This window comes from Melitaea cinxia, chromosome 2, assembly GCF_905220565.1.
Source record: "Melitaea cinxia chromosome 2, ilMelCinx1.1, whole genome shotgun sequence".
NCBI classification, from domain to species: domain Eukaryota; kingdom Metazoa; phylum Arthropoda; class Insecta; order Lepidoptera; family Nymphalidae; genus Melitaea; species Melitaea cinxia.
The window spans coordinates 19339104-19352504 of record NC_059395.1 but is presented as its reverse complement, the minus strand read 5'-3'; the positions used below and the strand labels follow the sequence as shown (position 1 = coordinate 19352504).

The window sequence follows — 13401 nt, the reverse complement described above, 5'->3', positions numbered from 1 at the left end:
TTAAATGTTATTATGATATAACTTATAAAAAAATATTACCTTGGCAATAAAATATATAAAATAAAATACTTTGGTTAGCTTTTTAAGCTTTTACTAATCCCGAATCGTAGCTGACAGGTCCAAACATGGTAATTGCGTACAAAGTGATCTCAAAGATTTTCGAGTTTGCGAAGAGCCGGTCTGGGCGCTAGCCAAACATGGGGATATCGAATTTGCATTTTACATTTACCTCGGCTTATACCGTAGTAAATTATTAAGAACCCTACCGAAATTCTTAATGCGGCGATGTCGGATACAATGTGGAAGTTTAATATTAAAGTAAGTATGAAAAGAAGAATTATTTTAGCTGGCTTTATGGGCGCCGCGTCTTGTTTGCTTATAATGTTTTGAATTTATTTACAGTGGGATGTTTATATGCTTTAAATGATAAAATTATAATATAAAAAGTCATTGTTTTTGTTTTATTTTCATTTAATTGCGTTAGAAAAAAAACGTGTAAATTATATTCTTGAATCGGTGTTATTAAATAAGTTACAGTAGACAGGAAATTATACAAATGATTTTCTTGTCAAACAAACACATAATATATATTATTTTGTTTGTAACGTTTGATAGAAACATACAAGCTTAAAACTCTGATTAAATGTTATTAAACATATAGTATGTTCTACTTAAATATACATATGCAATAGGTTTTTTTTTTTTTTTTCGAAACAATATTTTAATTTGTCTTATAATTATTATTATATTATTTTTCTTTACCCTATGAGCTACCTCGGTACTACTCGTCAGCTCGTGACCATGACGGATGAAACAATCAAAACGGACAAGAATAAAAGATGCATAAAACAAGCGAGATTACCCGTAACTCAGGAACATAAATCAATCTCAACACAACACAAATATCGATCAACATGAAACTGGCGAGAATAGGCAACGCAAAAATTTTGAATATTTTTTTAAATAAAACTTTTTACGCACGTTTGACTTGGGGAGTAAGCTGGTGCATACGTGACGAGAGCGTTACGAAAAGTGTGATCGGGCGAGGCGAATAGAGCAAGAGAGAGAGGTGCGAGCACACGTTTTCTTTCTCACTTTCTCTCATAACCAGTTACGTTGCGTATATCCAAGACACACTCCAGGCATTGTGCAGAAGTTTTACTTCAGTCGTGTGGTCTAAAGCACACTTGTTTTTTTTTTCCATTATATGCTTCCGCTACTATGCTTTAGATCTTAAGACAATAGAAACATCAATCCCAAAAAGATAAGGTACTTAATAGAAATAAATTAATTGAACATGTTCAAGGTTGTTTATTATTGACAATACCAAGCCAAGTAGAAGGACAAGTGTCTTTAAAAGCAGGGCTTGAATGAGCTAGGTGGATATCTAACAGCTCAGCAATAGGCAGAAGTCTGGATGCCAGCGACTTTAGCATGTCGATAACTTGAGGGCCGACCATCTGAGGCTTCGTAGACAACACTTCTAATGTTTTAGAACGAATTGCAAAGTTTATTGTGTTCCGGAGATGAAACTGTCGGATAAAACAGATACAAAGTTTTATTTGTTAAATAAATATTTGTTAATATGTTTCACCTAAACTTCGTCGTGTTTTAAAAAGTTTAACCTGTTGAAATTAACTTATTAATATGCTTCACCTAAACTTGTTGTTTTATGGAAATTTAATTGGTTGAAAAAATTTAGATAAGTATTATCAAATCTGTTCTTTGTACTCTGTTTTCTGGTCCAGTGCATTATGGGCAGATCTCTTTTATATGCCAAGCATTCCGCCTGTTGGCTCATAGTTTTAGTCAGATTAGTAGCTGATGACTAATATTGCTAGATCTAAAATGTCACAGCCTAATAGGTTATTGATGACCCAGACGATGGGTTGTAGAATCATGTTTTACAGTTTGTTTTTTCTTAGTCAAATAAAAATTAAATGGATTGAGTCTTGTATTTTATGGGACTTAAAGCAAAACATTGTTGAACCGACTTCAAAAAAGGAGAGGGTTACCCAATTCGAACGTATATATATATTTTTATGTCTTTTATGTATGTTCGAGGATAATTCCGTCGTTTCTGAACCGATTTTGATAAATTTTTTTTTGTTTGAAAGAAGATATCCCTAGTTTGGTACTATGATAAGAAAACCAAGATCTGATGATGGGATCTCAGAAAAATCGAGGGAAAATTTAAAAAATCCGCATAACTTTTTACTGGGTGTACCGATTTTAATGATTTTTAATTTAATCGAAAGCCGATGTTTATCATGTGGTCACATTTAAATTTCATCGAGATCGGATTAAAACTTTTGGAGTAATCTTTGATAATGGGTATTTACTTGACTATTTTTTCGTCTACCTACGTTGTATTACTTGTCGATATAATTGAAGTCGGTTTTTCTTCGTTTGCTTGCAAACACAATTATATAATTCTATAGTAGTATTAGTACAGAAATACTTTTTTAAATTAATTGAAAGGTAAAAGAGTAAAACAAATATACTTGAATTAATAGTGCGACTCCGAGATGCACCGGTTTTATTTCCAAGTCCTTGAGTTTCTTGACTAAGATGCGAGGTGTCAAGTCGTCCATGTTTCCCAACTCGGACATGATTCTAGGAGTCTGTAAGTATGACACTCATATATATTATAATTTTAGTAAGCTAGTAGAAGGACAGGTTATAGTGTAGAAATTAAATATGAATGTATGTATGTACATCTGTAAGTTTCCTTGCCCATCTTTAGCAGTATTTACATTCTGGATCGGTTTCAGAATTAAAGTTCTGAATTCAGATATATCGACTTTAACAATCAATTACAGACATATTATATATTTTGTGAAACGACAACAGTGACTTAGCGAGCTTAACTCGTGCCCGGGGCACATAACTTTTAGCCCCCCCCCCCCCGTTTGAAATATATATAATATAATTACTCATATATCCAAAAATTTTTTGTTTTACGGACCATTTAGTGCCCCTTTGTGAGTAGCGCCCGGGGCATGCTGCCCCCTTGCCCCCCCCCGCAACGCTTCCAAACGACAGTTCAAATGAGCTTTTGCCTTTTTACTTTATAAAGATTTTTTTAAATTGATTTTCGTTTTATAGGCAAATGTTTCTTTGACACACGCAGAAATTTTCTTGAAGAGATATGAAAATGTGAATCTTTAAAAGATTAGTGCAGTCATTCACATGGTTGTATAAAACATTTTTAAGTTATAAATATAAATATGCATGCTTATCTATTATTTATATGTTATTACTATTCTGTGAAATAAAAAAATCGCATATTTTATTTCTAAAACTTTTAGAAATTAAAATGCATATTAAGATTGTTTGACCCAGTTTTGTCAGCAAATATAATTTTATAATAGTGGCGCGAAACCCATATGATGAGTTACTTCTTTTTTTTTTCATAACGGGTCATCGTTTGCTCATTCATTTATAAATGCATTGTTCAAACGGTTTATTACTTTGGAGAAAATTTGGTATGATTTTGTCATGTTCCTAGTTCTTTTAGCCATTTATGTTTAACATTTACAACCGTACCGGTGCAGAGATGAGTCCAGTACCAGTCCATAATTAAAGAAATAAATCAATATTGAGCAATAATCTGAGAAAAACGAATCAGCTGTGATCAGCGATCCTAAGAATAATAATAAATCAAATTGTTATTAGGTAAGTAAATACAGTTTGTTCAGATATATGAGATGACTAGCTGTGGCCCGCTGTTTTACACGCATTAATTTGAGGAATAAAATAGCCTACAACCTTTGTCGGTAAATGGGCTATCCATTACAAAAAAAAAAAAAAAAAAAAAATTAATTTCGAACCTGAAATTAGCGCGTTTAACAAACAAACAAATAACCTTTTCAGCTATATAAGTTTAGTATAGGTAATTTTGAAATAATGTCTCACAGTGTACATAATATCATAAAGCCTGGCGCACGCGTGGAAGACCTGCACGTCTGCCATCTGGTCGTGCATGTCGGTGCTCTCGACAGACATGTAGTACCGATGCGCCGTGTCGATGCGACTTGTTGCGCTTGAGTTTCGTGGCAGGTCCTGTGTTTATTAACAAATTGTCCATTGTAAAATGTTTCCTATGTTTTATAATATCTTGTAACATGGTTATCTGAAACATCTGAAGCATCGATAATTAATTAATTTACAAACATATTTTGTTATTAATGATAAACGAAATGGCAAAAAGAGCACCATAATTTTTACTTTGTCTTTTATTGACGCAAAATATTTAACCAACGTTTATGTAATTACGTAATATTATAAAATAAACGTGTGATTCATTACTTTTTTTAATTTTAAAATGTAGAAAAATATGAACTGAATAATTAAACATAATACTAAAACACACTCCAACGTTAACTATAAATGTATCATGAAAATCGTAAAAGCAGAAATTAAAAGGCAAACAGTACATAATAGTGGCGAAGCCGTTAAAACAATAGCTGACCTTAGCGATGTCAATGAGTTTCATGATGAGGGCGGAGTAGACGCGTCGGCTGATGGCGTCGGTGCGCCGCGAGCGGTAATTATCAACTTCCCTGCGGACGATAACGTTAGCATAATACGAAAATACTAAGGGACTCTTCAGATTGTGAATGATGCTAATAAGTGCATTAGAAGAGATTTCTTTTTTATTTATCTTAACGGCGATTATGAAATTCAATATAAATGAGAAAGTGTGTTTAATTCTAAAATATGCTACGGGACTTTTCAGATAGCGAGTGACGCTAATAAGTGCGACAAAATCTCTCTGGTGGATCTTAGCTGTTTTTATAAAAAAAATCTGTGAAAAACAATGTAAAAACTATTGGGAAATGTACTAAAAAAGCCACCAAGCTACCAGATCACGAGTAACGTTAACTAATGGAAACTAATCGGTGTAATGAAATAGTAATTGATCTTAACAGTAATTATCAGATTCTCCGTAAACGATAATACAAGCGTAATACGGAAATATACTGAGTGTCTTCAGATTATAATTGATTCAATATTTAATACAAATGTAACGAAATCAGATACCAGTATACCAGTAGTCATCTTCATCATCTTCGTGGCGATTACAAAAATCACTTGCACACATGATTTTAAAATAAATATGACTATGGAATATAGTCAATGAACTCAGCAATCTATACTCATGTTATGAAGCTGGAAAGTTTGTTTATCAAAAACAACTGCTTCGAATAGAAAAAATCTTATTGTGTCGTATAGCCTATTTACCGATAAAGGCTATTTTTTGCCTCAAATTAATGCGTGCTAAACCTCGGGGCACATCTAGTTATTGTTAAACTGCTAGCAGATCATAACGTGAATGTTGTGGTTCACTTCACGATCGATTATAGTTGTAATAGAAAATTCTATATGTTTTACTTGTTATAATAGATAATTTAAGTGTGTTTTTACCGCTTGACAATATACTTAATGAGCAGGGACATGGTACGGTTCAGGTACACTTGGTTCTCCTTCTTCAAGTCGAAGACAAGTTCTTGGTCGAAACTGGAGTCTTGTAACGCCTCAACAATCGCTTTCGCTAAACGACGATTTTCATTGAATAATTTCTTGATAACGTGAAAAAAATACAAAAAAGTTAATATAATGAAATCAGTACTTTAAAATTTATCTGGTTTTGGAACGTTATATTTTTTAGAAGTTTTGTGAAATTTTTAAAATAATAAAATTAAAATAGCAATAAAATTTTATTTTAGTTTTTTTTTTGTGTTTGCATTAGAATATTTGAGATATGTATCTATTATTTTTTTATACATATCAAATTTTTTGTTAAATGAAAGTAGCATACCATTTGTTATGAAGATTCATGATATGAAAGATGATATGAAAATATCTAATTTCAAGGCAAACATCCAAACTTAATAATGTTATCAGTTCCTTTATATTAAAAAGAAAGCTTAATGCTAGCAATATCCATTTTTCATAAATCATAACTTTTACTAAAGATAATGAAAAATCCATAAATAGTAATATCGCATAAATAAAAAGCGTAGTGATGTCAATAGGAGAGTCTCGAAGTGTCAATGGGAGTTGGTCTAGTGGAGAGGCTGACGAGCCACTTGGGCCTCGGAAAACTAAAATCAATAAGCGGATGTGACATTTTAATATTACTGTTTGTAATTATTGAAGTCTTTCGTTCAATTGTGAACTATATATACTATAGGTATGAAAAAAAAAGTACAAAATGTTTTGGGTATCTGGGTGGTATCTGGGTAACTGAAAATGCGCAACTTTGTAAGAATTGATTATCTATATATATAAAAATGAATGTTTGTCTTTATGTTGTCCTTTATAGAATCGTATACTATACATTCGATCATGCAAAGCAATCTTTAGCAAAGTGTTGTGATGACCAAAAAAAAAGCGTAGCAACGTGCGCAGTGTACAGCTCGGCTAATAAATTAAACATAAAACGATAATTTTTTTATAATGTTTAGGATGAAAAATGACGGTATTTAAATAATTTAAGACCAACTAACGTATAGATATTATTATATTTTTTGGACGCGAGAATAAGTTGTAACGCGAAAGTAAAGTTAGAAAAAGTCAATAATACTGTTCTAATATAGGAAATATACGCCTTTTGTATATTTTGTTACTTTAGTAATATTTTCAATGTAAATAAAAAGAAAATAGAAAATATACGTAACGGGTAAAATTGTGTGACGTTTTATAGTTTGTTCTACTGAGTGGTCACGTTGCCAGAATTTGGCAAAGTACCACTACTGACACAGAGGACGAGCTGTGAATTATAAGTAACATTCGTTTGCCTTTATTATCACTTTAAATTATTTTTATTCTTCAGTAATCAATCTGTAAGTACAATTTCTATATAAATATTCTTAGAGAGCGGTAGGGTATGAGGTAAAAATTTCTCCATGTAGAGAAAGTGTTTGATCGTAATCATGCACTCTGTTCGACTGTGAGTCGGCGGAAATATTACCTATTATGAATAATGACTGTTATTAGTTGTCTATGATAGCAATCCAGGCAAATAGTTTTGCGCATTTTTGAGGCATAATAGAGAGATCCACAAGAAATACATCCATACAGAATTCAGAATTTCCACCTCGCGCGGGAATCAAACCCAAGACAGAAAGGTGTTGAGAGGCAACTGCACATAAACTGAGATGTCTAACCCAACTGAGGTAGGGCAGAGCAGGAAATTTCTTGCTCAAAATATGGAACAGCCCGACTGGTGTAGTACCACGACCTTACAAAAGACCACAGCTAAATAATATTGTTCTTCAAGCAGTATTGTGATCCTGTTGGTGAGTAAGCTAACCAGAGCTCCTGGGGGAGGGGGATTGGAGATAAGCTAGGGTAATCTCATACCACCAGGTGAGTCGTAGGCTTATTTGCCGACCTAATTATAAAAAAAATCACCACACCAGATACGCTTATTATTATAATTATATAAGTTCATATTATGAAAGAACCTGTGAAATACAAGTTTTAAGAAATGGTTTAGACAAATATCATTTCATCAAATTACCTCTGGCGAATTGGCGTGAATATAACAAAAGAAGACACATAAAATGGCGGCTCTAAGAGTCATTTTCAAACACGTCGCACCGTTGTTAACAGCTTATAATAAAAATAATTCCATTCGCACTAACACGGATCTAGTCACAGAGTGAATACTTAACGAATATGACTGTTTTAAAATTCCGTTAAGGGAATCCTTTACCGCAAACGGAGCCAGGAATATTTTAAAAATGTATTTTAACTATGACGTTTCGCTCACTCGAAAGTTTTTTAAACTGTTGGGCAGACGTTGAACTACGTATATAGCGGTGCGTTCGTTTGTTTGTCTTGTTGAACGGAGTTTTGACAATGTCGGTTAATGGATTTCTGTAATGAAATATCTGTGGTTTGTTTGTAATACAGATTGAATAAAATTCTTTTATCTGTTCTTTTTGTTTGTTGTCAATAAGGGCGGCAAAAAATATTTTATCTTGAACTACAAATTTACATAACAATACTGTTACGCATTGCTACAGATAAGTATCTAAAGGTTATACTATATATTTTAAAAACGAATTGTATATAGTAATATCTAACGAAAAAATCATAAAAAAATACAGGAACAAAATTTTAAAATTGTTTTTTTTTTTTTCGAATAAAACCACGACCTAGGACTAGTGCAATATTGAAGCGGCGTAAAATGAAATTTCAAGTTTACGCTGCGAGTAATAAAATGAGATTGTTTTAATGTCGCCATTTTGTTTCGTTACTACGCTGTTGTGTTTCTGTAACTGTTTATATTTCCTTTACAAATATTACACAAGTTTCGCCTTCTCTTGTAGCAAATATATTTAATATTAGAATACAGGCAAAATTTAATAAAATATTGTAGTTACTCGTAACTTGATTCTAGGCATACATAAAATTACTGATTTTATCTTCTATAGGAAATCGTTACAAGACTCAGGGCCTGTTTCATTGGTTGCGGATAACGCTATTTGACAAATAACGGTACCTAACACTTAAAAGTTTGTTATATATAAATCCTCTTTACCATCGAATTTCACTATATTTTAACCGACATTAAAAAAGAATGAGGTGGTAATTTGACTGTATTTTTTCTGTATGTTACCTGAGAACTTTTGCTTGGTTGGACCGATTTCTATGATTTTTCTTGATCGAAAGGTGGTGTGTGTCATGTGGTCCATTTTTTCGTCGATCTACGTTGTACTATACCTTGTAACTTTTTACTGAAATAACCGACTTCAATCATTCTTTTTTCAACCAAAAGCTGGTGTTGATGACATGGTTCTGTTTGTATTTGATTGAGATCTGATGATTACTTTTTGAGTCTGAGGTAGGGCACAGTAGGAATTCCCTGCTCAAAATATGGAGCAGCCCGACTGGGCACTACCTACTACCTACTACCTCGACCTTATAGAAGATGACAGCTAAATAATACTGTTTTCAAGCAGTATTGTGTTCCTGTTGGTGAGTAAGGTGACCAGAGCTCCTGGGGGGATTGGGGATTGGGTCGGCAACGCGCTTGCGATGCTTCTGGTGTTGCAGGTGTCTATAAGCTACGGTAATCGCTTACCATCAGGTGAGCCGTAAGCTTGTTTGCCGACCTAGTGTCATAAAAAAAAAGAATTATCTCCAATACTTGACTATTTTTTCGTCTACCTACGTTGTGTTACTGGTCTATGTAATTGAAGATGGTTTTTGTTCATTTGGAAGTAGTTAAACACAATTATGGCATATTTCTATTCGAAATTATAAATCTAAAAATTGTAGTTTCTTAATTGGTGTGCTGTGTGGCTACGGCACTAAAGAATTTAGCCACCCCCTCTCTTCCCGTGGGTGTCGTAAGAGGCGACTAAGGGATAACAATTCCACAACCACCTTGGAACTTAAGAAGCCGACCGATGGCGGGATAACCATCCAACTGCTGGCTTTGAAATACACAGGCCGAAGACGGGCAGCAGCGTCTTCGGTGCGACAAAGCCAGTACTGCGGTCACCAACCCGCCTGCCCAGCGTGGTGACTATGGGCAAAACACATGAGTTCACGTTATTTTTGGCGTAAACTTGTGGAGGCCTATGTCCAGCTGTGGACTGTATAGGCTGTAATGATGAATTGAGGTGTCGAGGTCCTAACGATTCCTATCCCTATTTTACCTTCGGCTATTAAAGTCTATTCGTAGTTTTTTTGCAGGAAGGATAAACTTAATCCAAAACTAGAGGAACAGGCTCTCAAGCCAATAATATAGACAGAAAAATCTAAATATAAATAAAATAAACGTCTTCCACTCAACGGATCCCTACTAGGATTTTCTCCTGGGTCGGTAATCTGGAAATACACAATACACAAGCACAAACCCGCAGACCACGGAACACATCTGTATGGCCTATAAGCCGGTCTAAATATAATAATAATAACATACCTAACCTACTTAATGTTATTAGTTTTTTCTGTATATTTTTCTATAACAAATATGTTGTTAGAAGTTCCATTTTAAGGAAATATATTATAGTAAAAGAGTAAGTGAATTCTTTATTAAAAACTAAAATATAATATCTCGGACACATCGCGGGTATCGCCGGCGCGACACTCGTCCACATCATCGAATCTCCACCACGATTCAATTTCCGCCCGTTTTCCGACCAAATGACTTTCTTCCACATTTTATTTAACGAACTGAAATAATGTTCTACAAAATACGTTGTGTTATGTCTATACTAATATTATGAAAATAAAAGATTTGATTATTTGTTGGTTTGTGATGGAAACTAAAAAACTGCTGGACCGACTTTAAAATTCTTTTACTAGGAGAACTCTATGTCATCGTAGAGATACATACATAGGCTATATTTTAACGGAAGGAAACGGAACACAATCAATTTTTTAAGAAATTTATTTTCAATAATAATTGTGTTTGCAGGAAAACAAAGAAAAACCGACTTCAATTATATCAACAAGTAATACAACGTAGGTAGATGAAAAAATAGTCAAGTAAATACGCATTATCAAAGATTACTCCAAAAGTTGTAATCAGATCTCGATGAAATTTAAATGTGACCACATGATTAAACATCGGCTTTCGATTAAATTAAAAATCATTAAAATCGGGACACCCAGTAAAAAGTTATGCGGATTTTCGAGAGGTTCCCTCGATTTCTCTGGGATCCCATAGATAGATACTGGTTTCCTTATCATGGTACCGTACTAGGGATATTTCCTTTCCAACAAAAAAAGAATTATCAAAATCGGTTCATAAACGACGGAATTATCCCCGAACATACATAAAATATATATATATATATATATATACTATACGGTCGAATTGAGTAACCTCCTCCTTTTTTTGAAGTCGGTTAAAAGGGGATTATAAATTACTAGCAAATAAATAACTAATATAATTAGTTACTACAAATACTTTTTTATAGAAGGACTAAAAACGTGTAGAATTCGCGAAATTTTGGATAATACCTATATATGGATTCTATCGACTGACATCTATTCCATTTATGATTAGAGTTTATGACGTATACATGTCTAATGCACTAAATTTAAGATAGGCGTTAATTGGCTAACAATGGAAGCGAGTTAAAGACAATTTAGAGACATGTAACCTGTAGTCGTGTGTGAGAACTAGTTAACTAAGATTCATCATGACACGCCGTGTTAGGCTGATTATTATTTATGGTAATTAAGAATTGATTATCAAAGGGGGAAACTTACTAACGACTACTTTATTAGATTTATCTTTGAATCTTCTGCATAGTAAACATAAGTTTTAATGTGATACAGCTGAAGAGCTATAGCTACCTGGGTTCTACTATCTCTAGTACAGGAGAGTGTGGCGACGAGTTCAAACGACGGTGCGTTATCACCAGATCGGCTATAGAACGGCTGGGAAAGATTTGGAGAGACAAGAGTTACCAAGAGGACGAAGGTCAGATTGATGGAATGCGTTTTCTTTCCAATTTTTCTTTACGGAAACGAAACATGGTCTTTGAGACAACCAACAGGATTGCCGTGCATTGGAATTGTGCTGGTGGAGACGTCTTCTAAGAATCCCATAGACTCCATTAATTACTCCATCCTCTTAAAACTTAATATTAAAGACCGACTTTAGTCAACTTGCAATTACGAATATTTAAGTTATTAGGTCACGTCTCCAGAAATGAGAACTCGACAGAATGACTGATGATTCAATTCCAGGTTGAAGGCGAGAGAGCACATGGATGACCACCGAATTGCTGGATAGACTCAATCAAAAAAACTACTGTGTCTATCATGGTTGAGTGTACTCTAACGCTACTAATCGATTGAAATGGAAGCACATTGCTAAAAAGCATTCTTTAGAATAGCTTACGGCCACGTTCACTCTGATAAGAGTGTCCGACTTATGAAAGAACAAGATACAGACAGCTACCAAAGCGTGAAGCAATAAGTGATCCTTAAAATCTTCCACAATATCAAAACAATTTTTATTCGGAACATAAAATTGGTATGCTTTATTATCGAGAACATTAGAAATGGTCATGTCGAGAGAATGAGTGAAGAATGATTGACGAAAAAAGCGTATAAGGCGAGTGCAAACGGAAGGGTTGGAAGGGGTAAACCTAGATGTTCCGAGACCAAATGAGGGACGTCTTGTAAAAAGGCCAGGTCAAAAGTACCCTAAACCGAAGAGCATGTATGAAGGGAATAATGAAAGTGGACGAAGCGAAAGAAGTATGTAAGGATCGTAGCAAATGGAAAGAAGTGGTCTCTGCTTACCTCTACGGGAAGAAGGAGTGATTGTATGTTCGTATGAAACTTTAAATACAGTCAACATCCAATGTGCGATTTTATTTTTATTTTATTTTTAAACCCATAGATGCTAACGAAATTGTTAAGACATTTAAAACTTTAGAAATTAAAAACACCACTGACCTCTGGGGTATATCTGTTAAAATTATTGGTACAAAAGTTTGAGAATAAAATTATTAACAGATGTCGATACAGCTAGATTAGTTTACTTCAGCTACTTCCACAGTATAATGTGCTATGGCATTTTGCTATGGGGCAATGCGGCTGATGTTAATGTTATTTTTATTCTGCACAAAAAAGGCTATCCGTTACATTTATAAAAAGGGATGTAAAGAATCTCTGAAAGAGAAATTTAAAGACATAAACATCCTGACCTTTGCATCGCAGTATATTTATGAAAATATAATGTACATACGGAAAAATAGGCATTTATTTGTTAGTCGTAGTGATCGACATGCCTCACATGATGATATAACACTCAGGAACGACCACAAATTAATATTTCCTAAATGCCGGCTCAGAAAAAAAGTAGTTCCTTTATATGAATACATATTATTACACATATACATTTTATATTGTACAATAAGATAGACATCTTATTGTACAATAAGATTCCGGCTGCGCTTCAATCTCTGCCTTTACTGAAGTTTAAAAAAATTACTAAGCGAACTTTACGTAGTAAAGCCTATTATAACATCAATGAATATCTTAATGATGAAAAGGCGTGGGATTGATAAAGCTTGACCAGGCTATGTCTTTGATCTCAATCTGTAAATAGATATAGTTAAAATGTTGTAAGGAGGTGACATGTGGTGGTTTCGTCACACACGATTGGCTGTCTCGTGTTTGTCCTGATCATTTCATGGTCATACTGTTACTTTTATCTTGTATATATGACTTTAAATTTTTAAAAGAGTACCGAGAGTTTTTTTCCTCCGGCTTTTTTTTCTCTCGACCTACACTAGGGACATACATTAGTTTATCTATTTATTGTAATATTTAATAAAGCCGACGACATAATAGGAAGGTAACGTCTACCGAGACATTAGAAATATTAGAAACTTAAAGTAACTTAATATT

At 33.8% G+C, this 13401-nt stretch overlaps 1 protein-coding gene across 1 annotated transcript; it reads right to left on the bottom strand.

Moving 5' to 3' along the window:
• Positions 1-1296: 1296 nt before the first annotated feature.
• On the bottom strand, positions 1297-5107 carry LOC123662488. The gene is made up of 5 exons (XM_045597333.1): positions 5055-5107; positions 4475-4565; positions 3919-4065; positions 2505-2624; positions 1297-1532 (listed from the first exon to the last, which is right to left on the bottom strand). Exons 1-5 carry the CDS (start codon positions 5105-5107, stop codon positions 1302-1304), a joined length of 642 nt encoding a protein of 213 aa, XP_045453289.1. The 3' UTR covers positions 1297-1301.
• Between the last annotated feature and the right edge of the window lie 8294 nt (positions 5108-13401).

Coding starts and splice junctions, on each gene's coding strand:
- LOC123662488 (XM_045597333.1), bottom strand. CDS start 5,107: ATGTGTGCAAGTGATTTTTGTAATCGCCACGAAGATGATGAAGATGAC. Junction 4,066..4,474: donor AACTCATTGACATCGCTAAG/GTCAGCTATTGT, acceptor TAATAAACACAG/GACCTGCCACGAAACTCAAG. Junction 1,533..2,504: donor GAGTCGCACTATTAATTCAA/GTATATTTGTTT, acceptor TTTATCCGACAG/TTTCATCTCCGGAACACAAT.